Genomic DNA, 26,113 nt, shown 5'->3' with positions numbered 1-26,113 from the left:
TAAATTCCCTAAGGAAGCCAAGAATCTTTTATTAGGAATATATTGCCTACTGAACTACCAAATGTTTTCAAAGAAATATTTGAAAACATGGTGACAGCAGCTAGAGTTATTTACACTGCAAATTTGATGTCTGTACAAGTTTAGAAAAATGAAATAATACATTGGCTGAGTATACAGTAATGGTGAAACTGATATACTTGAAAAATAGATCACTTTTGAAGTTTAAGGAGAAATGAAAACTTTACAATGAAAGCAGGGGATAAATACAGAAGGATAAGTGCCTTATTATATAGTGAATGTAATATTTTGTTAGAGCAGAATGAGAATACAAGTTGAACATAGATGTATACAGAAGCAAATCTGAATTACATCTGTGATTTTAACTTGTATCTTTAATATCTAATGGATTTTCTTATTTTTATGGACTTTGACATAGTTAATATCTAATCTAACAATAAAACAGTGGTAAAATGGATCGTTTACAATAATCGAAGCAAGGATTGCTGCAAAGATTATGAGGAAGAAAATGCTGGGGAGAACATTTTTCTTTGTTTAATATACTATATAGTGTAAAGAACATTTCAACTAATTATATTGTCTTATACAACCCCCTTTTCTTTTCTGTACCATTTTATATCTTTATTATAATATAATTATATTCTTATTTCTTTCTCCCCAATAAAGGCATTCAAATCCAAAACTAAAAAAATTAAATGTTTTTAAGTCATATAATGAAATATTCCAATTAAAATTCAAAAACAAAGAGAAAAGTATTAACTGTAAATCTACCATTTTAGGGCGGCTGTAAATCAGAACTCTGTCAGGCTGATGTTCTATCATCTGCAATGCTTTTTCTAAAAGTGGTACATATTCCACTTTCCGCCCAGGTTCTACTCCAAAAGTTGATGTTACAATGAGTTTGGGCTGAAAGACATAAACAAGGATTATACATTAAAACATTATTTTCTGGGGGGGGGGGAGAATAGTAAAGATGCAACTGACAATGTTGGTGAAATGTTTAAGTAATACTATACAAGAACATAGATTCAATATAGCTGTCCTGTTTCTCAATTTAATTCTGGATTGGGATAATGAATGTATCCCACTTTCTAATCACATACATAAACACATGTAAAACAAAGCCTATTAATTTTGGGGAATCACACCTGCCTTCTATAATGCAGAATTCATAAAATAAGTGAGAAATAACTTTTTCCCTCTACTCAGATTTTTCTTATCAACTCAGCATTTTAAAAAATTATACCTTATATAGTTATGTGGGTGGAGTATGAAATCATGTATAAAGAGTAGAGAGAAGGAAGATATTTCTCACCTGTTTTAGTATGTACTTAGCAGTCTTAATATACACTTAGCAGTACTTCTTTTTTGCCAGTGATCAATTCATTAGAGCCCTTAATAAGAACATAAGAAGAGCCATGCTGGCAGCGGCTCATGGGAGAGGCTGGGGCCTTACCCTGATGTTGCCTCCTGGCTCTGGGATTCAGAGAATTAGTGTCTCTCCATGTGCAGGTTCCCCTTAATCACCATGGCTAGTAGCTATTGATAGACTTATCCTCCATGACTCTTATCTAATCCCTGCTTAAAGTTGTTTATACTTATGATCAGAAGACATGGAGACAGCTGAGCCATAGGATCACCAAGTGTCGGACACGACTGAATGGCTATCATCATCATACCTGTCGCCATCACTACATCCTCTGGCAGTGAATTCCGCATTTTAATCATTATCTGTGTACGGTAGTATTTCCTTTTGCCCCTCCTGAACCTACATCCCAACAGTTACATTGCCCCAGAAAGTTCCCAAGTCTAAACTCTTCCTCCTGGCACCACTTTCTCATCCATGCATTAGTGAGATGGCCTTGTGTATGGAACCAGCAGCACTTCTAAGAATGCAACCTAACACTCGCCACAAATGTATTATCTGTATCATGTGAAGGGAACCACTATATTCACCTCCTTGTTTTCTTTGGAATTGTGGTGGATCTGGATAAGGACAGCTGCCATCTCACCTCTAAACACAACACGCAAATTATCCCCTAATGATGTGCTACTTTTCTCTACCCGAAGGAGTCTCAAAGCGGCTTACATTCGCCTTCCCTTTCCTCTCCCCACAGCAGACACCCTGTGAGGTGGGTGAGGCTGAGAGAGCCCTGATATTACTGCTCAGTCAGAACAGTTTTATCAATGCTGTGGAGAGTCCAAGGTCACCCAGCTGGCTGCATGTGGGGGAGTGCAGAATCGAAACCAGCTCGCCAGATTAGAAGTCTGCACTCCTAACCACTACACCAAACTGGCTTCCATGTAATTTTAAAGGACATGGTGATTCCCATATAAGGTGCAATAAGTGTTTAACAGAAAAAAAAATACTGGCCACCTAAATCCAGAGCATGGAAGGTAACATACTTGTAGTTGCTATGTAAATTTGTTATCAGAATATGTTCCACCAGGCTTACACTTGAGGCCCGCAATAAAATCCACTGAAACCACTGGCCTCACTGTTAGGAGGAGGAGGTCATCAGATCAGCACCCTGCTAGGGGACTCCCCTGTCTGAAAATTTTAGAGAGGGTCATTTGTATATTGTAATTTTTAAAAATTTTTAAAACTTGTATGAGGAATTTACTCTTGTCACCTGTCCTGAGCATTTCAAAAGGCGAGTTAAAAATAAAAATTATTACTATTATTATTAATAATAATTACTATTTTAAATTCAGGTGAGTAGCCATGTTGGACTGAATCAACAAAACAATGTTTGAGTCCAGTGGCACCTCTAAGGCCAGCAAAGTTTCATTCTGGGGATAAGCTTCATTAATTTATTATTTATTTATTTGATTTCTATACCGCCCTTCACTATGGCTCAGGGCGGTTTACATACAACATCATAGGGGGATTCATGAAACGAATCAACATACAACACAGTCAAGTCTTGTGCACACAGGTGTCTTCAAATACATAAAGAATCTAAGAAAGTATGCATGTACATGAAAGCTCATGCAGAGTACAACTTTATTTGTCTTAAAGGCACCATTAGCCTGGAAGACACTGCAGCAGCCCTTCCCCATTTTCTCTCTCTCTCCTCTCTCTTTTTTTAAATCTCTTTATACATCTCTCCTTATATTTCTCTGTCTTTCCCTCTCTTTCTCTTTCTATCCCTCTCTCACCCTTTATCTCTTTCTATCACTTTTTCTTTCTCTCTATCTCTCTCTTTTCCTCTCCCTCTTGGTTTACTTCTCTCCCTCTCTTAATTTCTATCTTTTCATTATCTCTTTCTCTGTAATTCTCTGTCTTTCTTTCCCACTCTCTCTCTATATTTGTCTCTGTTCTTCTTTCTATCTCTTTCTTTCCTTCTACCGACATTTCTTGCTATTGCTCTTTTCTTATCTCTTTCTTACTTTCTCTTTTCCATCCTTTCTCTCTATATATATATCTGTTTCTTATTCACTATCTTCCTTAATACCTCCATCTCTCTTTGCTATGTTCCCCCTCCTCCCCCCTCCATGCTAGCGCCCGTTTTATCAGCTACAATGGGCTTTAATTCTATTATTAAAACTGCATCAGGAGATGCATTTTTCAACTACAGTCATGCAAAAACTAAAGACACATTAAGGCAACAGATAGAATGAAAAAACCTTTGCTTCAACACTATGTCTTTAATCACTGTTCACTTTATAACACCTTTTAGACTTCCAGTACCTGACAAGACTAACAATTATAAGTAGCAGGCAGTATGCCCAGAACTATTTAAAATTCAAGATATAAACTACAACACACTGATACAATGCATGTGATATTCTGTTAGCAAAATGGGGAAATAATTCTTTTCATTAGGTAAGATTAGGAGTGTGATCACCTTTTAAAACAAGTTCATATCTGAAGAATTTCCAATATGCACAGAGGCAGGAAGAAAGAACAGTGAAGAATCTGACACAGATTTTACCTGGTAACTAATACCCATGAAAATCTTCCCAGAATATCTGAAAGTGTTAATTTCCTTTCAGAACTGTTTGCACTGATAGCTCTTGAAGATACGGTGTTAGTAAAATCATATCTTCATTGACTGAAAAGCAGGGCCTTTCAAGTTAACAATATAATCCCAGAATATTTATAAAGAGAGAATTAGAACAAAAAGGTGTATTCACTGCTCTGGAGACATTTATTTGATGGAAGAATGCTTAAAGAAAAATTGCTTAAAACAGCATGTGGACATACTAGTAAGAAAGCATCGCATGGGCCTATTATACACGGCCGCTGAAATGGCCGCATGGAGAACGCAGAGGAGGAAGAAGTGAAGCAAACCGCTTACGCACGGTACGGAAAGCAACGGCAGCAAAACCCAGAGTATCCGATTATGTACGCGGCTACTCCGGAGCCGCTTCTGGTTGCGGCCTTGTCCCGGGAAGCTCCACTTTCTTCTGCATCTCACTAACACGGCTTTTTCGGCGGCATACGTTGAATCTGCGCCCGGTTGCCGCCTGCAGTGTGCAAAATTGGTGATTTTAGCCGCCGCTATTCCACCCTGAATGCGGACCTTCCACTCCGTGCATAATGGGCCATGTTGATAGCACGTTTGCTTACTCAGCAAAACTGATACTGCTCTCTCCTTCTGCTGAGGTCCTTCAAGGCTCAGGTTTTGGTATTCTTCATATTCCTTTTAGAAATCTGGCTTCTTCAGGCTCACCATGTATAAATGCTATGTAGAAGTTATTCAGCTCGATCGTTACTCCTGTTTCTCATGTTAAACCTATTATATTTGTTCTCAGCATTTCTGATCATTATTTTTCTTTCATCACACTGTAATAATGTTACACTTTGATAGGTTTCTCATCACAACTCCACTCAATCATTATACATTTATTTTCTTATTTAACCTCTACTCTCTTGTGCTATCCGTAACAAGTATCTGGGTGGAACTTGCTCCATTTAGATATTCAGCCACCCTCTTCTCTGCGGTGCTTACAGATATTGGATTGGAACCAATAATCTGTCAGTGGAAGGTGCTAACAATTGCAGATCTACCTTCACCCCCAGCAGCCATTTCTGACCCCAGGAAAGTTGATCTTTGTGCTTTTTGTAGAATAACATCAGGGTCAGTGGACTACAGCACAGAAAGATAAAGGGGCAAAATCAACCCCCCTACTTCTTCCATTCGTGTTCTGCTGATTGAAATGAAAGATCAATTTCACCCCGTTCATCACATGATTCCAGGAACCAATTTTCCTAAGGCCAGAAATGGCTGCTGGGGAAAGGGGAAAATGGGGAAGATTCGCCATCGTTGTATGAGCATACTGCTGGATCCAGCCCTTTATTTTAAAAATCGTATTTTCCTCTGGTGAAGCTTTCTTGATATTTTATTACAGTATTTTTTCTCTTGGATCTCACTTTTTATGCATATTGTAAGACTACGGACAGGGAACTACACTTGTTAAAATGTGACCCTAGGAACAAGTCAGTGTGAACATTCTAATTCCTGCCCCAAATATATGCCTAAAACTACCTCCATATTATGGCCTCTCAATTGTGGACTAAAGGAGCTGCTGACTTAGGCTCTATATCTGTCTTACTGAGCAACCTCCAATCTAGACAGTGATTCACACAGAACAGCAGGGATCTCTGACTAACTAGCAGGGTGCCTATTAAACAGAACACTGAAATTTAGATAAAGTTTTTTGGGGGGGATGAAGTATACTAAGGAGTATATTACAAATATCTGGAATGGGGTACTAGCAAATTCAAGCAGTAATAATGCCCAGCAAAACAATGTCAAAAATATCAATGGTACAATGTCCATCAGTTAAATCATCAAAACACTGTGCAAGTCATTCTACTAAAGAGAAGCGAAGGCAAACCAGAAGAAAAAGCAGACATGAGCTTAGCTACTGATCCATGCAGAACCATCACCAGTCTAAGTGCATAGGCAGCAAAGAATTCCAGGTATTTCACAGTTCATAAGTCAGGGGCTGTCCTGGGCAGGCAAAAGCAGAGCACATCATGCCAAGCACAAATCTGAAAAGGAAAGAGAAGCAGGAATATGCAGTCTTTATCAACAGCTGTGTAGCTACACACCTGTGTGATGTGAAGCCAGAAGCAACAAGAACTTATATTTGGGAAAAGGTTCTGCTCCAAGACAACCAGCGGTGCTCAAAAACAAATGCTTTTCAGACTTGAAAAGAGAGGAAAAAGTGACAAGAATCTCTCTGGTGCAAAGACTGGAACTCTGTTACCAACAGCACAAACAAAGTGAACACATAATAACGGAATGCTATGACTCTACACAAAACGGTTTATATCCCTAGTTTGCTTTCCAAGTCCTCTACGTATACTGAGGCGACGGGACAACCAACTAAAAAGCCAGGAAGTTCATTGTGATAATGCACCTATGTGTCACCTCGTCCAACCTCAGGCACCTTGCACATGAACGAGCTGTTTCAGAGTAGCATGTATGAGAGGATGTTGTGCGTTCTGGTTTATACTCCTTGTTTGAGACGCCATTATGAGAATATAAATTTTAAAAACAACAGCAGCAGCAGAATGGAAGTCCAGCTTTTCTCTCTCCATTATCCATTGTGTATGGGTGGGACATTATGCTGTTAATTAAAACTGGCCTGTGGGAAATACCACAGGAGTGACACCATGCTGAGAGGTGGCAGAGCATCAGCTTGGTATGCAGAAGGTCCCACAGTCAATCTCCAGCATCTCCAGTTCAAGGAGGTGATGTGAGAGACCTCCACCTGACATCCCAGAGAGCTGCTTCCGATCTGACAATACTGACTTGGATGGACCGGTGACCCAATTCGGTACAGGGCAGTTTCACGTCGACATAGCAGAATATATGCTAATGCTGGCCGAAAGCTCAGTCCAGGAAACAGGGCTGGTACTCAAAGTTACCTTGTGGCAGTTCAGAGAGCTGCTACTCAGCCTTTCTCCACTTTTTTACCATTGAGAATCCCCTGAAACATTCTTCAAGCTTCGAAAAACCCCAGAAGTGGCACAATCATGCAGGATGTGGTTTGGAAGCAAAGCTGTGTATGTCTACCCGAAGCCTCCCACAAGCATCCTCTATGAATTAGGGAGGTCTGAACTGCCATACATTTATTTTCTAAGGAAGCTTGCTTGAGTGTAACTTGTTCTACATCACAGCATGTATCAGAACTTGTTCCTCTCTGTAGGACTGCCCAAATTATATGACAACCAACATAAAAAATGTTAGTTCAGAGAGGGATAAATCCCTCAGATAAGCAATTAAACATATATTTATGTAGGTCTACACATGCTATTAACCCACAAAAATATCCAATGAAAGTATTTTAGAGAATTAAATAGCTATTTGACTCATATCAACAGGATGAAATTATATAGATAAAATCCCGGCACATGTGACAGAGTTGAAGTTGCTATTTATAACACTTCAGAATAAAATCTGTCCCTTTGGAAACTTGAACAAAAATGCTTCTTACCTTGGCATGATCAATGCGAGTAGAGAGCTCTTTTGAAGCAAACCCACCAAAAATGAGGCTATGTATAGCTCCAATTCTTGCACATGCTAACATAGTGTACATTGTTTGTGGAATCATGGGCATGTAGATGACAACAGTATCTCCTTTCTTCACACCATGCTTCACCATGACTCCAGCCAGCTTGGACACCTGTGTATGTAATATTTTAAAGTTACTTAGAAATAGTTCTAATGATTGATATTGCCATTTGTTATTGGAAGGGGAGCATGGGAGCGGCGGATTACAAATTGAATTATAAATAAATAAAATAAAATAATCTGTAAAGGCATTTAATTAAAACATGCTCTGGAATCAGTAATATTTAATTAATAAAAATAAATTATTATACAAACCATCCACAAGTAATTAATAGAGCTAAATTAACATTAAAAGGTAAAAAGAAAGGTATCAGTGCATTTGGAATAATCAAGATATTACAAGTTGGTAGTGTTTCATTCTGTAAAAATAAACCCCTGCCAATAATGAATGCTGATCTGCAACTGTTCTAAAGTACTAGCTACTGAGACTGGGGACAAATGAACAGGAAACTCACCCTGCTAGTATGTGTGTATATACAATATACAATTAACTTTATTAAAGTTTAATTTGTGAGGTACTCCATTTTATTTGAAAACAAGTAGAAAGCCAGCATTTTATTTCCCCCTGTATCTAGCTTCCTTGCAGCCCCCTTTTCAGGGAATGGTGCTTCCTTATACCAACCACCCAAAATCTGTATTACAGTTCTGGGAGTATATAGTACCATCTGCACAAAAGCACTTAAAATAACCTCAACTATATAATGTAGTGCTCATGTGTGCCCCTCTGCAACTCCTTAAATCTGTAAATCAGGGCCACACTGAATGAAACAGATAGTTCTGCACTTTTGGAGGAACCTCAGATTTGCAGTAAAATCTGACTAGCAAATACACTGGGGTTTTAAATTCCCCCATTATAACATTATCTATGCAACTTGTCAAATGCTGCTGGCCACCAGGCAGTCTCCTATATCTTCATCATGGTCAGCGCAGCTCCTGACAACAAGGCTGCGGTTAGCACAGCTTCCAGTGGCCTCACTGCAGTCCATGACATCATCCACTGCAGTTTATGACATCATCTACTGCAGTTTATGACATCATCCACTATAACCTGCCACCCTCTTGAACCTTCACACAATCAACCGTCAGACAGGAGAGAGAAGAAAGTGATGGTAGGGGGATGGGATACCACTTCCTAGCAAATTTAATTCTGGTCCCTGCTCATTTGTACATAACCCAGAGTCTATTATAAGCAGCAGCAACCTAGGTTGGGTTCAGTTTGAGAGATTTGATGGAAATGAAACCTTGCGAGTTAAATTCACACACACTAAAACAAATCTGTATTTCTCACAACACAAGTCGCAATAGTCTTTCGATAATTGTCTTATTAAACTGGAATTCAAGGTAGCCATTAAAATCAAAAGCTTATAAGGTAACACTAAACCAATACAAAATAGAAATGGAGGATTGTACTCCCTTTTCAGAGCTCAATAATTTCTTCATTACTGAATAATCACAACTTTATTCTAAGAATGAGGCAGCAAGTACAAGATGAAGGCCAAGACATTTTGAGAGCTATTGTAATTGGAGAAAAAAATGCTTGTTAGACAAAGAAGTGTATTTTGCAGTGACATGTGGGTTTTGCTCCTCTTCTTTGACTACCGATTCAATACACACAAATGTGATTTAGTAGTACTACATATTTTGCACAGGACTGAACAGGATACCCCATAAAGCCCTCAAAGGAAAGATACTGAAATGTCACCTTAATTATCAGCGTGCATTTGAACGTTTTACCCTCTTCACTTTGTCCTCTATACAGATAATATACAAATAAGCTGCTGCTTATTCATAGTATCTCACAAAAATGTGCTCATTGCACAAACTCTATCACTTTCACATGAACATCTTGGCTTAAGTAGCATCATACTCTCTCCACCCAAATAAACCACCTCTAGAGTAGTTAAAAGTGGATATAGCACATGAGTAACAAAATGAGATGGCAACATTTCTGAAACCAATCATGCAGTTGCGATATAGGATGGGGGACGCTATAGACACCAACACTTTGCTAAAAACAGGCCTCAAAGCCTAAATGACTTTGAGTGGAAACTACCTGTTCTTCCCACCACAAAAGTATACAAAAGGGGACCTTCTGGATCAGACCAATGCATATCTAGTCCAACATACTATCCCCCATAATACTTACAGATCTTAGTGGCAAACTATTCAGATTACAATATATCAGCAAGCATGTCTGAAAGAATCCTTAACACTATTTTGCTCCCTTATCCCTTACATATTTGGGAAACAGCCTCCTGGGACGAGACTGTCCAGGGTCCTGTCCATCCAGGTCTACCCTGATTGGTCCTCCCCCTCCAGCTCCCACCCTCCCTCTTTGCCTGCTAGAAGCCTTGTGGCTGCGGCCTCCATTGTCGCCCACAAGGAGAGAGGCAGCAACAGGACTTTGTGGCCTGCAGGTATACTCCTGCTGGGAGAGAGCTGAGGGGTGAGAGTTTGCAGCCTCCCTGCAGTCCCGCAAAGCCCTGTCGCCAGCACCGCCAGCTTTCCTCTCTCTGTAGCCTGGGAAGCACTCTCGCTTCCCTATATCTGGAATTTTACTAATATATATTACAAGATAAGGTCTATAATTTCATTTGGCACTTGCTTGTTGAGCGCATCCATGAAACATACCTGTTCAAGAACTTCTTTGTAAGTTATAACCTCTTTAGTATTTGTCACAGGACTGTCGTGGATAATAGCAATCTGGTCTCCTTGTCCATTCAGAACATGGCGATCTACAGCATTATAGCAAATATTCAGCTCTCCTCCAACAAACCTAGAAGAAGAAAAAAGCCACTGACCCTTCTTGCTGGACAACTGCTAAAAAATTATATTCTAATTTCTGCAATCCCTCAGTCTAAATCAGATTCAAAATACATGGGTTAGTGAAATTATGATCACATTTTTACACCTTTCTATGTGAATTAAAATTAATGGACTTAGAAGAGTATAGCTCTTATTAGAATGGAACTGGAAACTGATGAAATTATTATCTTACCATCAGTGTTGCCTATTTTGGCCTTTCTAGCCTCCTTAGGTTTGCCAGTTAATGAAGAGTCAATAACATCAGAAGCCACATGAACCCATATGCTGGAAATTTACCACCCCTCTCGGACCACTTTTTTCCTGTCACTACTGCATAGCTCCAATCCTCCTTTCTCTCTGGATCTGCCTTTCTTTCCCCTTCATAGTTGCCTGGCATATGTTTGCTTTTCAGGCCGTTACCTACCAGTGCCTACTTTCACAGGATCTTAAGTATGTCCACTTTATAACGGACCTACCCCTCAGTCATGGGGTTTGCAATAAGTAAGTGCCATTGGCCCAGTGGGATTTACTCCCTAGCAGGATTGCTGTCTCTTTCTGATTAAATGCATCCATCATTCTCTTGACCATGCTGCCTTCCCTCCTCACACCAAACAGGTAAGAGTCATTGAACAGCAAGGGGAAAAAAGGGCCTCGAAAATTTCTTTGACATGGAGATCATTTGCTAATTAAACTACCAGTACAGCTAATGTTTCCAACTAAAGAACTGAATTCATAATTCTCTCCTGACCTTAAATTCAAGAACTTGCTTTAGCCTTTGCTCTCTGATGTTGCCTATATTGCTTAACTTATCTACTTCTCTTTTCTCATGATTTGGTTCACCTACCCTTCTTTTACAGATAGGAAAAAAAGTATTCCCTATATTTGGAATTTTACTAATATATTTTACAAGATAAGGTCCTACAATTTCATTTGGCACTTGCTTGTTGAGCACATCCATGAAACATACCTGTTCAAGAACTTCCAATCCCAAAGTTTACATTCCAATCCCAAAGAAGGGCAATGCCAAAGAATGTTCAAACTACCACACCATTGCACTCATTTCTCATGCTAGCGAAGTTATGCTCAAAATCCTACAAGCTAGGCTCCAGCAATATGTGGACCGAGAACTTCCAGAAGTACAGGCAGGATTTTGAAGAGGCAGAGGATTGACAATAAACAAAGTAAGTGCAGATTCAGCCCTGGATAGCCCAGGCAAGCCCAAGATCTCAGAAGCTAAGCAGAGTCAGCCCTGGCTAGTATTAGAAGGATGTCCTCCAAGGGGCCAGGCAATGGGAAACCACCTCCAAATGTCTCTTGCCTGGCAGCCATACAATCTTAGGATCTCCTGGCAAGATAACACACTGAGAGCCAGTTTGGTGTAGTGGTTAGGAGTGCCGACTTCTAATCTGGCATGCCGGGTTCGATTCTGCACTCCCCCACATGCAACCAGCTGGGTGACCTTGGGCTCGCCACGGCACTGATAAAACTGCTCTGACCGGGCAGTGATATCAGGGCTCTCTCAGCCTCACCCACCCCACAGGGTGTCTGTTGTGGGGAGAGGAATGGGAAGGCGACTGTAAGCCGCTTTGAGCCTCCTTCGGGTAGGGAAAAGCGGCATATAAGAACCAACTCTTCTTCTTCTACATCCCATAGGATAAACAAATAAATCCCCACCATAGTCTTGAGCTGAATCAGGAGGCACAAGCGTTTGAAAAACAAGTTCCCCACTCCTGATATCTTACTGTCAGCACTGAAATCACCTTGGAGGCTCCCAACCTCGCACATTTCAAATGGCCTTAAAATGCTATGAAAATGTGAATTGAGTTAAATGAGAAAAAACATGATTCCTTGCATTTAGAACGTGTTAAACTTTGAAGTTTTGTTCTATAGTCATTAGATTGTGCTTCTTTAAATTACAGACAATTCTTTTTTGGTCACCCCTGCTCTAAAGGTTTGTTGGCTGCCTAAGGACTTTAGTGATATTAGATACTATCATAATTCTCGCTAGCACCTTTTAAACAGTATCTTAGCTCCAAGACCAAAATACCTGCAAGTTACTAAGCACAGCTGTCCTTCCCAAGTTGCCCCAATTAGGATGAATTTGGCTGGATTATTAGTTCCAGTTAATCAATGTCCTAACCTTGACCGTGGCTAGTTAGATCAATACTAATTTACCAAAAACATCTGTTTATTAAGAGCTACTCTATAGAGGGACCTAACCTTGGGCATATCTGTACAGATGAGGTTTAGGGGCCCACTTTGTGCCTGCATTCAAACTATACAGATCCCACCTGCAAGCAGCATTTACCCAGCTGACACCGTAGGAACAAGCAATACAACTGGAGCAATAATGTCAGTGCAGTGTTCTCCTGTGCCATTTATTTCGCAACATTTTCCCAGAATTTCAGCTATAATGAGCTGAAGTAGAAGCGAAAGGGGAAGAGACACCTCTGGCTACTGCTCTATTTAAAGAAAATAGTGATGAAGCTTTACAAGGAAAAGGCTCCACAGTGCCTAGTTAAAATCAATCCAGAGTTTCTGAACACTTCAGCACTAGTCCTGAAAGGAAGAAGACTCAAGAGGGATCAATTTAGATCCCTCAACTATTTTACTTTTACATCTGATTCTACCATTGTATTTCCTATTCTCAGTCCTTTCCCTGAGAGCATTGGAGATTCTTAACTCATACCAATGCTGTGTGGAAGAGCATCACCTTTGGGAATACCGCTTCAGGTGGACAACAGAGTTGGTCTGAAGTAGCACATCAAAGTTTGAGATTTTTCACATCACCTAAAATCTGATTCTCTTAATGGAAGATGCCAAAGAATGACGCTGGGACCTTCTGTATGCCAAGAAGAGGCTGTACCAATGAGCTAAACTGTCCCTCGTAGCACTGAGCCACAACCCATGGTACCGAACAAATATCACAAAACAGCATGTCACAACATAATGAGAGTCACAAAACAGAGTGCAAGCTTTACAGTTATCTAGATTTTGTTCAGCAGTAGACTATACCCGGTGGGGGGATATAAATTGTTTTAAGGATAGTGGCACAGCCCAAAGTCCATAGTTGTCAATTTAAAAGAAAAAACAGGATTAACTGCAGATTAAATCTGTTTAGATCATGCTGGAAGCAAACCAGGTTTTCAAGTTCTACCAGGTTGATAGAGACAAAGAAGAGAAGATAATGGTATTCTCTATTTGTGAATAGTATCTGTTATCTGTATCTTTTCCTGTTTTCTGTAAACTGCCCTGAGCCCTCAGGGAGGGCGGTATATAAATATAATTATTAATTAATTAATTAATTAATTAAGGCAGCAGTTAGTAAAAAACTCATAACCAAGGCCTGAATCTTTCAACAAATAAAAAGACATTTTTATCCTGAAATTGTTGTGACCTTTATTTGAATACGGTTGTGCAGCAAGAGATGGAAAATGTTATCTCTGCACAAACAGCTGAAATAAGATTTTTTTAAAAATCTGTAAGATTCAGCAAGCCCTGTCAGTTTGTATGTTGATATATCATGTGTTCTTTTATGTACAGGGTCTTTCTCTTCATAACTAGTAACCATAGTTACTTCCTAAACAAATTCAGTTACATGGCTTGTACTCAGAAGCATGATGAAGAGTAATGTTTAAAGGTGGATTTTGTAAACCCATCAATGCTTAATTAAGAATCTAGCAGAGATTGTATTTCATGTTAATGAACTCAAGTAGCTGAAAGCATGATGACACAAGCTTGTCCTTTGTTAAACTGCATTACCTTAGGGGGGGGGGGACTCATGCTGGCCTGGAAGCCACCTTGCTCAATCCCAAATAGGGACTAAATGAAGTCAGTCATCCAGGCACCCTCTTCTTGACAGTGCGCCTGACCTGCAAGCAGGCTTCAAGAGCACTCAAATAATCTTACTGGCCAATAGTTGTCTTATCTTTAGTAGTCGAGCCACCTTTTTTTCTGACAAGGCTTCTGTGCCCCAAACAGGCAGAAATTCAACCAGCGAAATCGCAAATTGCTGGTAAATTGATGCAATCGTTTCCACCTGCTGAATATCTGCCTGCCAACCCGCTCTTAACGGTCAAAGAGTCTGCATAGATCAGGAAATACTACACTCTCGGAAAGGGGCAGGCATGCTTTAATGTAGCGATCCCCAACCTGTGGGCTGCGGACCACGTGTGGTCCTTCGACTAATTGGAGGTGGGCCCCGAAGGACGCCTTCTCCCCCCCCCGCCCTTTACTTCATCCCCCCCAGCCCTTTACAACACACTTCATTGTTGTGGCGTGTCTGTATCTTATTTTGAAGGAATGTTTAAACATTACCATAGCGACCAGAGCGCGTTAGAGCAGTGGTTGAGAGTAGAGGAGTAAACTACCCCCCCCCTCCACCGGGCCTCAGTAAAAGGCGTTGAGTGGTCCCCGGTGATAAAAAGGTTGGGGACCACTGTGTACAGCAGCAGAAACAGGAGCGGGAGAGAGAATTAGACGGCGCCGATCTCTTATCATTATCGCTGTATTGCCTTGGCCCAGGCACGAGCTCAGCAGGCGTTATGTCGGCCACTCACCAAGAGGTGCTACAGGGATCCCTCCTCTCCATGGTTTTGGTCCAGGGCTTGTGCCACTCGATGCCCTGAGCCGCCTCTGCCCACAGTTTTCCAGGCTCCTCCACCGACGCCCTGTAAACGGCCTCATAGCCGCCCGCAGGAGCTGCTGCCCGAGTAGAGAAGGAGGCTGGCGATGGACCCCCAGCCCAGCGGGCCACGAAACGCACCTTGCTCTGCCGGCCGACTGGGCGGAGTGAGACCCCCGAGCCCCAGCAGGCTGACCTTCCGCCGCAGACAACTTTCTGCAGCAGCAGAACTCTCCCGCACTGGGCGCTCATGTTCTCCGACCTCGTCCCGGGCTGGCCCTGTCCAGCGGGGACGAGGGGGCACGAACGTGGAACTCCAGCCCGACTCCTCGTTCCGAGAAAAATCGCGTCCTCAAGGTTTACCAAAGGTACTAGGAAGAGCCGAACTGGATTGCGTGGCGAATAGGCCCTGCCCCTTGCTCCAGGGCACTTTTGTGTTGCAAAGACTAAGTCAAGGGTGGCTCCAGTCCGGGCTTTGCTCCTGGCGCGCAAACCCTCCCCCTTTCTTGAGTGGGAGGCCGACTGCGAATGGACTGCATCCATTGCGAAAGGCAGTGCTGTCTTTCACTCGCCCTCGCAACTTTTGTCCGTGCAGTTCGACTACTGCTTTGCTGTCAGGCAAAATCATGTCCCCAGGCCGAGTTTTTCTTTTGACGCTTTCTTTAGGAAGGGCCTGGAAATACCTGCTCCAGTTTAAACTTCTTTCAACAGTCTCCGCATTTTCTCCTTTTGCACTCTCCTCAGACGTCCCCTCAAACCGACTTTCTGGTTCAAGAGGCAAAAGCATATTAAAAGTGCGCGGAGTACAGGGCATTTTACTAAATCTGTGCCTTTCGAAATGTTGCCATCCCTCTCATGTTTTTCATCGTAAACCAGTGGCAGATCTGAAAGAGTCGTGCTGGAAGCCACACTTGTGGTCGCGCACCTTCTAATCTTAAACCGCTTTTGAATGCAGCGAACACTCTTAACGTATATCTTCTCAAAAAAAAACAAGACGACTCTCAAGCAAAACATCTGTTGCCCCTTCCTACTAAATTTGCCACCGCTTTCACGGTGCAGTGACTGGAAGTAATGTGCTAGTTGTATGAGAGGGAAAAGAAATCTCTTTATAGGGTGAAAGATTTCATTACCATATTTCCTATAGTAGGGGTGCATCCTTCAGAGAACAGAGAATTCATAAGAGAATAGAGGGGAAATTATCAAGGCTATATAATACTTTAAATTGGTTGTTTGCAGAACAATTGTGGAACCAGTCTGTGAACAAATCATATTTCTGTATAGCTAATATTGACTACTCATGGAAGGCACAAGTCTTTCATAACAAGTCTCCAACTGTGAGAGTTGTCAGGAAAACTTTTCAAACTGGGAAGAAGTTACTATGGGAACACAAGAGCCTTACCTCAGAGAAAACCGCCAGGCTTACTGTTCGACCTTAACCCTCAGAGCCATGTTGCTGCATCAACTGGAGCGAAGAGTTTAATATAACTGGTGAATAGGCAACATAATACGGTGGCATCTGTGCATAGCCTGGTTTTCAGATCTGGTTCTTTATTAGTATGTTAACAATAATTTAAATGTTGACATTTGTAAACATGCTAGAAAGCAGATAAGAATTGATACTTTGCTACCGTACTGGTAAGATCTGACCCAGTGAAGCCAGTGTGGAGTAGTGGTCAGTGTTGGATGACAAACTAGGAGACCTAAGTTCAAATCCACACTCTACCATAGAAGATCTTTAATTCTCAGCATAATCACACCTCACAGGGATAAAGAAATTGAAGAGTGAAGAGGGATATAAGCCATTTTGGATTTACTTTAAAATGCATTAAATTATAAAGTAAATGCATTAAATATAGTCCACCTCTACTTTGTTTAGTAGAGAAACCTGACATGCTAGAATTGATTCTACTGTTTTTCTATCATAATAAGAAATTTGAAATTATTCAGGGTATGGTAGGTATCAACAAGGATATATCAACTAGGAAAAGTAATTGAGCTATTTTGAATTTGTGCTGTTGACTAGAAATCCTTACACTGCATTGTAGACTGCTGTTCAAATATGCTTTCTCTCTGCAGGCTGCCATATTTTCTCTGGTTGAGAAGCTGTTTGAAAAACTGTTACATGGTAACTACTATTTTAAACAGCAGCCATAACATGAGCAATGGTCACTACAAAGAGTTGCATGATGTGTCAACCCACATGCCATATGGAACATGCTTTGCTAAACAGAGGTAAGGACACATCACTGCCTATCAGTGTTTTCTCTTTCCTTTTATCCATACATTTTGTATCTGGGATTGGCAACTTCCCAGTGGGACCTGTAAATCTCCCAGAAGTCATTTATCACTGAATTGCGTTCAAAGATGGACTGTGTTGGAGGATGGACTCCGTGACATTATACCATAGACCTGTCATTGCACACTGCTTACGTCACTCACCAGGATCCACCTCCAAATCTCCATGAATTTCCCAACCTAGAGCTGGTGTCCTTTTATGTATTCCAGCACTGGATTATAGAATGAACTAATTTTCAGATCAGTAGGGATGTTACTCTGTAGTAGAACAAAACTTGAGTCCATTAGCACCTTAAGACAAACAAAAAAATTGCTTCTCTTAAGGTGCTGACTCAACAATGAATTGAGTTTAATTCAGTATTTTTCAGTCTCTGTAGAAAAATGACTTAATTTCCCTCTGCTTGATTATTTATAGTCTTATGTAACTCAACCTAAGCTGCAGGGGAGGGCGGTATATAAATCTTCTAAGAAATAAATAAAATAAATATATATCACTCCACAAAATAGATTGAAAGATCTTAGTACATTAACAGTGCAATCTTAAGAACCCTTTTCTTAGAGTAAACCCCTCTGAGCAGACCTGTGTAGGATTCTGAGGATTGCTCTATAAAACTTCCACCTGTCATAGATGAGCAATATTTAAATATGTACCTTATAAGTTGCAAGCCAGTTCCCAAGTATGCTATATTTAATACTTTCAAAAAGTCAAGGCTGTAGAACAGCATGCAAATGAACATTTATGCAGTTTAGTCTGCGCTGTATGTAAAGCTAATTTGTATAATATTTCCAATAATTATTGGCATGAGGAAATGCAGTTAAGATCTGGCATTCTAGACATCTGCCTCAGGTATCCTACTTTCAAGGGCATAAAAATGTCGTTTTGAAAATTAGTCTTGTTTTTTCTTTGCTTAATTGCAGCATTCACAGCTAAAGTCCTGACCATCACACTGTTTAACATATGCCTTCTAATGCCATTCCAAACACTTCACTCATACCTAAATGTCAAGTCTTTCTCATACCAGGCTGCACCTGCCAACAAGTCTCCTTAATCCCTGGGGTAGAAATAAAAGGCATAATCAGGGCAGAGAGTTTTCCCGAGTTTCAAGGCAAGAGACACTCAGAGGTAGTTTGCTGTTGCCTATCTCTGTGAAGCGACCCTGGACCTCCTTAGTGGTTTCCCACCTGAATACCAACTGGGGCCAATGCTGCTTAGCTTCCGAGATCAGATGAGATCAGATTAGCCTATTACCAGTTGAGGGAAAACCGTTGTTTTCAAGCAAGCATCACATGTCTACATGTGATCAGAGAGGAGCTTTTTCAAGTCATGGGTGTTTGTGAGGGTGAGGGTGAGAGGATAAATCACAGCACCATTAAAGACAGGGAAGCTATTATTTATTAAATGTATACCCTGCCTTTCTCACCAACAGGGGTCCAAAAATTATTTACCTCATTCTCATCTCCTCTACTTGTTATGTTTTAGAAACCAATATCAATATAGCTAATACTTAAATCCAAGGACTTAAATCCCTAGGCGAGGCAATAAGATTGTGTGGGGCCTAGAGGAAACAAAGAGTGGCACATCCAAGGAGCACTGAGAAGGGCAGGAATTTGACCCATGTGAGCTTGACCTCCTTCGTCTGCCCCTTATATATGATTGGAACTCAGATAATTAGGCACCACTCAGTTTGGCAGTGAAAGCAGAAAATAGGAACCCCCTGACAAATGAGGTCAGCCAGCAACAGCCTGGTATGAATCACTGATTCCCAATAACTATAACCATTATCCTTAGTGGAGGGGGCTGTGGGGTTCTAAATGTTACCTACATGGTGGTCACCCTCCTTGCATCATGCTCCGTCAGTGGATAGCCTCTTTGATAATGTCCCCACTGCCTACACATCCCCCCAAACAGATGGGAGATTCTGATATGTCTAGTTGGAGACAGGAGCAGCTGCTTGCTACTGTGTAAGCCCATCAGGCAGATGCAGTGGCATTGGAGACAAGTGGTTGGGAAAGGAGGAGAGACAAGGTCCAACCATTTGCTTCCTGTGCCACCAAAGCATTCTGCAATCGCAGTGCCTAAATTTCAGCCTAACATGTATCAGGTAACCCATGGTGTGTGTGTGTATAGTGTCTTATTTGGGCTTTTATAACTGTTAAGCACCCCAGATTCTTAAACTGAGTAACTTGTAGCTGAACTGATCATTGCTGGGAGGCACACAGAAGCTGTTGCCAGCCTGCTACCAGCTCTGAAAATGTATTCATCTCTATTCAAACCTTCGGTGCTATATTTTAAGAAACACCCAACAAGATGAATGAATGCAGCTTGTACATTAGCAGTAGAAACAATTATTCAAGGAACATTTATTCTTATTCTTTTTAATTAGCTCTGAATTTACTGCTCCTCATAATAGCTAGTTGCATATTTATACCAGTATTCTGCTTAGATTATTCATGCCTGAGAAAATATTCTGAAGCAGAGAGAAATTTTAATGAGTTTCAAGGGGATATATTGGAGAAAATATTAACATTAAGAAGTATCAAACTCACTCTTGCAGTCTACTTGCTAAAACTCCATTTCCCAGCTTATTATGATAATTGTGCCCATAATTTCTTACATATTTTAAATAATCCCAAACAGAAAATACAGGTATTGCTCTATCATTAAATACTGTATTGTGAATCACTTTTATGTATTAATGAGTTATATACTACATCATGATTTTGCGGTGTAAACAATTTGCATTAGTAATTATTATAATAGAAATCAGTCAGCATAAAAATTCTTCATTTGGATTGGATGGCCCTTTAGAGAGCTTTACCTGTATTTATTTAAAGAATGAATGATCAATTAAATTCAGCAGGAATTATAAAAATGATGATCACCCTACTCTGCCTACGTATGGCATGTGTTGGGACTCACACACTCATCTTGGGCCAATTACTTCTCTCCTAAATAGCATACAAATTCTAGCCATGTCATCCATAGATCAGTGCTAAAATACATGATGGGGCAAATGAGGGCCTGTGTTGTGCCAGGCCTGGGACTGCCTTGGACTGATATCAACATCGTCCAGAAGCAGAAATTAGCCCCACAACCACATAAGCACTGTGCTGGGCTGGCTTCCTGGTGTGGAAAAGGTTCCAGTAACTACACTGACTTCCCCAACAAGTGAACCCTACATTGTGGGACCCTCAAGTGGGACCCAGAAAAGTACCATGTGTACTCTTAGCTCATACCATATTTCTTGGCTTCTCAGGGTGGGGGAGAGTGATGGTTAAGCACTACGAGCAACAGTGGCACCCCGTCCTTATTAAGCTAACTAATGTGGTCTGATTGCATTCTACAAAAAACCTCCCTAGCAGAAGACCTGGGAGAGTGGCTGACACAGGGTTCTTGCTGAGTACACCATAGTACTCCATAAAGTCAAGGATGCTGGGTAGCATTTGTTCCTTCCTTTGTTCTGTTCTGTTTGGGGACAGACTGAGTTCACGTAGGTTGGTGTGTTAATTGGAAGATTTCATAAATGGCTGACATTGTCATTATTATGTCCAATAACTGATGAAGAAAAAGAAGAGTTGGTTCTTATATGCCACTTTTCCCTACCAGAAGAAGTCTCAAAGCAGCTTACAATCCCCTTCCCTTTCCTCTCCCCACAACAGACACCCTGTGAGGTAGGTGAAACTGGGAGATTCCTGATATTACTGCTCAGCCAGAACAGCTTTATCAAGGTCACCCAGCTGGTTGCATGTGGCGGAGCACAGAATCAAACCTGGCTCGCCAGATTAGAAGTCCGTGCTCCTAACCACTACACCAAGCTGGCTCTACTACACCAAGCTGGCACCAAGCTGATGGATGCTAGCAATGTTTTTATAGACTCCAGTGCAATTGCTGTTCTTTTGACTCCTTGGTATTGGGACTTTGGGGGAATTTCTTTTCTCTGATGTGAGTGCATAAAATACAAAATAGGTATGCAATGTGATTTAGAGTTGGGCAAACACATTAAACGGTAATGACTGGGGAAGGAACAGGCAAACCACCCCGTACTGAGTCTGCCATGAAAACGCTAGAGGGCATCACCCCAAGGGTCAGACATGACCCGGTGCTTGCACAGGGGATACCTTTACCTTTAACAAGGTAACATGATTGGGAAAGTACTCTATATATACCTCTGTATATACCTCTGGATAGTAAATGTCTGTTAGCATAGGTATTTCTGGGGTAGAGGGCCAATGACTTGACACAATCATGTGATGGAAAGAAGGTTGCCAAATAAATTTCCAAACACAAGTAGAATATGTCTCTTCAGTAAGAGCATGCGTTCACAACCAGGGTTTCATGAAACCCTGTTTTTTTTGTTGACGGCCCTAGAAGGGTCTCCTGAATGGGTGGGAGTTAATTAATGTATGTGTGTGTGTGTGTATATATACACTAGTAATCAATATAAACTAGTAATCAAGCCCACTGTAATAAAAATACAGCGGGCGCTAGGCAAGGGAGCCCCCGGCAGTCGTGCGCAGCGCGGCTGGCGGGGGCTCCCTTAGCCGGCAGCCTGATGCGGCGAGAGGCGCTTTGCGCCTCTCGCCGCATCAGGCCAACGGCAAGGGGGCAACTGCGAGTCGCACTCCACACAGCTCGCAATTGCTCCCTTGTCGGCAGGGCGGGAATCAGCCGGGCCAATCGGCAGGCGCTTTGCGCCTGCCGATTGGCCTGGCCGATGGTCTGTCCGGAGGAAGTGGCCAATCAGCACCCTTCCTCATCCCGGACAGAGCCCGCCCTAACTCCTCCCTCTAAGCCCTTACGGCTTTATTTAGTCTTACGGCTGTGTTAAGATAATGTCATATGACCATATATGTTGACCCCTCTAAATGGTTAATGATGGACCTAGAGGAGGTAGAAAGGGCAGGGGCCCCTTGACTGAGACTTTGCTGGTCTCAAAGGTATCACTGGTTTCAAATTTTGTTCAAATGTATGTTTTACATTAAGTTATTTTTCCACCACTAATGTGAAAACTGATAAATTAGACTTTTAAAACAGATTAAAAGATCTATTCATCCGACGTGGTATGACTTTGTGGCTTATTTTAAATTACTTATTTGCTTTCATAATGATTTAAACATGCATTTGAGAAGTACTGTCAGAATTTGCCAAATGTTGGATAAGACGAATCTTATTATTATTTAGCTTAGATATAATGCTATCTGCAGTTCTAGAGAACTGGTACAAGAATGTTTCTTATGTTCAGAAACTACTATATTTATATTTCCCATTCTATTTATTGTTCCATTTTAAGGAAGCAAGATCCAAAAAATAGTGCTCCATTTGGGGGCACCAGATCTGTAGTGCAATCAATAAATGGGAAAACCTGCACTTTATTTGCCATTAGCAATAAGATAACTGGTTCTATTTGCTTTGCACCAATAAAACTATGTCAGTCTTAGAAACTCCTGTACCTGATTCCCATATGGCTAACTGAAAGTTTTATTGGATGTTTATTTTGCTTTTTATGGGTGCTATATGGGTTATATAATTTTGTTAGTATACTCTCTAGGTCAAACTAAATGTCACAGCACCCACAGGTCCGACGCATGGATGTAGGCACTGTTTTTAAAAAGTTTTTTAATGCCATCCCCACAGCACAGTGGGCTGAGGCACTCTTGTTTCCCTCCCCCCCCCCCACATGCCTTCTGTGGACTTAGCCAGTAAAATAATAGTTGTATAGCAGAGAAAGGGTGCTCTGCAAACTTATATAATACTTTTCATCAATTTTACCTTATATGCAAGCTATGGCTGTTCTTTAAATGGTACAATTTCACTATAGTGATCCATATATACTGCAGCGGTTTCAGCACTTGAAAAAGTGGGGGGAATGCCCGAACCTGCCACATTGCAGGCATGATCAGGACTCTCACAGTACTTTAAAATATATATATTTTTTAATTGTGGCATCTATGGGGCAGATCACTTCTAATTTGGCCCTTAACTAAGAAGTGCCGTCAAAATAATTTTGTAAACTGGAAAAAATAATTATACTCAAACTGATTTCTGAATCCTAGTCTTATTGTATTGTTATTGGATATTTTTTGTTGTCTTGGTTTCTATTTTTTGTAATCCATTTTGAATCTCGGTAAGAATGTTTGGCTATAAATAAAGTAAATCAATAAACAAAAAGGGTCAAATGTAATATGCTTACTTCGATTTCAGTTCACCAGTAATGAGATGTTGGTTTATTTGTATATTAAAAACTGTAAAATCTGGAAATTTTAAATTCATATACTATATTTTTAGTATATGATACTGCTCTTGTTTCTGTGATATTATTTTTACATCTGGAAAATTTAAAATAAAATAAAGTATTAACACACGTGTTTTACAAATTTTTAAAAATGGGATACAAAAGAAACTTTCATGAATACAATCAAAGCATTTGTTTTAACATCTGCTTTTTTATATTTGACTGCCATATAAGCTACAAGACAAAAGCCTATAAAGACAGCATAAAACAAACTTTCTATAAAGCATAAAACAAATTTCCATACTATAAAGACAGTATAATACAAATTCTCAAAAATCCTTCTTTGATCATATCCCAGTCCCTGTCATGCTTACCAACAGCAGAATTGTTAAATAAAACTATCCTATACCTAAGCCTACCTATACATTGGAGAATGTGCTGAAGATCCAAGGAAATTGGAACTACCTACAGAATGCCCTGCTGGAATGATCAAAGTTGTCATGGTGGAGCATAGGGAGAGAGGCGGTCCTGCAGATAAAAGCGATCAAGGCCCATGAAGGGTTCTGTATGTCAATACCTTGAACTGAACCTGAGACAGCCTTCTGAATGCAGTTCAAATCTGTCCACTCGTTTAAAACCATTATTTCTGGCACTGTCTCCTTTCCCCATTAGTCTTTCCTGGCCTTATTCTACACACAATAGATAATGCACTTTCAGTGCACTTTAGAAGTGCACACTGAAAGTACATTATCCTATATGTGCAGAATGGGCCCTAGGCGGGAATAATTTCCAGGAAGCTTTAGGAATGCTTTCTGAGAAAAACAAAGGAATAGTCTTGTGGCTTTTCAAAGATTAACAAATTTATCATTACACGGTCTTTTGTGACAAATTTATTGTTACATGGTATTCAGGCCACTTATGAAGAAGATTCCTTTTTGGGCAAGTCGGTGAATTTTACACGTTTATGTTCATGGTGCCTGCTTTTTGGGAACCCAAAATAACACAGAAAATTAGGCATATAAGGTAGGTTTCTAACATGCAGTGCTTGGGATGGTGCTGCTGCCCATCTCTCCCTAGTACAACTCAGAAAAGGCATGAGAGCTTAACTAGAATGAAGACAACTTCATTCATGGACTTCATCATAGTTTTCCTGCTGCTATTTAATACATGTCAGGGGTGCTCTAAAGCTGTATCACTGTGCAACAGGTTTTGACAGATGAGACTTCATCCCTACCCCCTGACATTTCTGACCATCTGTCTGCAGTTCCAGGTTGTACAGGGAAAGACCTGGGCAGGAGCTGTGGGGGGAGCACACTATGCTCTTGAAAAGGGGGAAGCTATCCAAGTCACACATTCCTTCACGTCCCTGCTGTCATCTAAGTCATAAAGTTTGCCTGTGGAGGTAGCAGGAATGTTTGGAGTGGAACTATTACTGGGGTGAACAGGAGCTGATAGTAGTGATGGACTCTGTGAAAAAGAGTTGGTTTTTATACCCCACTTTTCACTGCCGAAAGTGTCTCAAAGTGGCTTACAATCGCCTTCCCTTCCTCTGCCTACAAAGACACCCTGTGAGGTAGATAAGGCTGAGAGAGCTCTGAGAGAAACTGCTCTCTGAGAACAGCTCTAACAGGGCTGTGATGAGCCCAAGTCACCCAACTCGTTGCATGTGGAGGAGTGGGAAATCAAACCCAGCTCACCAGATCATTAGCCACTGCTCTTAACTACACCACCACTGAGTGCTGCAGGCAGATTGTGCCAAACTGATAGATATGTAGGATAGCAAATCAGCATGGTCACCATCCCCCACCCCATGACAATACTTTGAGGGGACAAAATCTTAGCCGTGCCTGTATGGAACCAGCCAGGTTCATGTTCTATTTGGGAATGGAACCTAAGGCTTTTGGTATACTATCTAAGTCTTCTTCTGCTGGACCATGCCTAGGTTTGCGGCATTTCTCTGCCTAGAATCATACAGCTCCTAGAGAATGCATTGTTCCCTATACATATCTCATTTGTGTTGACTGACTAATTAGGGATCTAGTTCCTTGTTCAGGAGGAGTAGGTGGAAACCCAGCCTCCACCTTCTTTTGCTCGCATTCAGCCTATTCCTAGAAAAAAAGGTAGGCTACTTTGCCTTTTGGCCAACATCTCTCTTCCTGGGAATGAAACCCATGCTTCCCATTTGCCATGCGGCTGTACTTACCCAATGAGGCATGAGAGGGGATGTGTCAGCTTTTGCTGAAGGTGCTGTTGCATGCTCCCCTTACTGTGGTCCAGTGTCTACATTTCCTTGCCTGTCCAAAGAGAACTGAGCTGCAGGTGAGGACATGAACCCACATTTTCTGACTTCTCTTCATATGACCACTCTCAGCAGGCTCCTGTCACTTGTGCCATTAGCTTTGTTGGGAGTTGTAGAGCTGGTAGCTCTTTTCTCACTTCAGGCATTCCGCTGGTGAATCTGAGTGATATCATGAGGACATGACCTGATTGTCAGTTGGAGGTTGGCTGCACTCATATGTACCACTCATGGACCTCTGCTGCTCACT

At 41.1% G+C, this 26,113-nt stretch overlaps 1 protein-coding gene across 8 annotated transcripts in view; it reads right to left on the bottom strand.

Annotated features, from left to right (window-relative positions):
* Positions 1-26,113, bottom strand: part of ACSS3 (acyl-CoA synthetase short chain family member 3) — a 69,199-nt gene extending 43,086 nt beyond the window's left edge. For 3 of the 8 annotated variants that reach the window (XR_013231229.1, XM_077338935.1, XM_077338936.1), the window contains exons 1-4: positions 14,975-15,597; positions 10,242-10,386; positions 7,474-7,662; positions 790-924 (exon numbers count right to left, since the gene is read on the bottom strand). Coding sequence is in view for 7 of the 8 variants with exons in the window: in XM_077338935.1 (XP_077195050.1) it covers positions 790-924; positions 7,474-7,662; positions 10,242-10,386; positions 14,975-15,582 (1,077 nt within the window). In the remaining variant the exon portion in view is untranslated. Of the gene's footprint in view, positions 1-789; positions 925-2,424; positions 2,446-7,473; positions 7,663-8,065; positions 8,453-8,482; positions 8,566-10,241; positions 10,387-14,974; positions 15,598-25,770 lie in introns of those variants that run through there. The other 5 variants (XM_077338937.1, XM_077338940.1, XM_077338939.1 and 2 more) reach the window with 5 other exon arrangements.

Source organism: Paroedura picta, chromosome 5 (genome assembly GCF_049243985.1).
Source record: "Paroedura picta isolate Pp20150507F chromosome 5, Ppicta_v3.0, whole genome shotgun sequence".
NCBI lineage: Eukaryota > Metazoa > Chordata > Lepidosauria > Squamata > Gekkonidae > Paroedura > Paroedura picta.
Note: the sequence above shows the minus strand (reverse complement) of the source record. Positions and strands in the feature narration are given on the sequence as shown.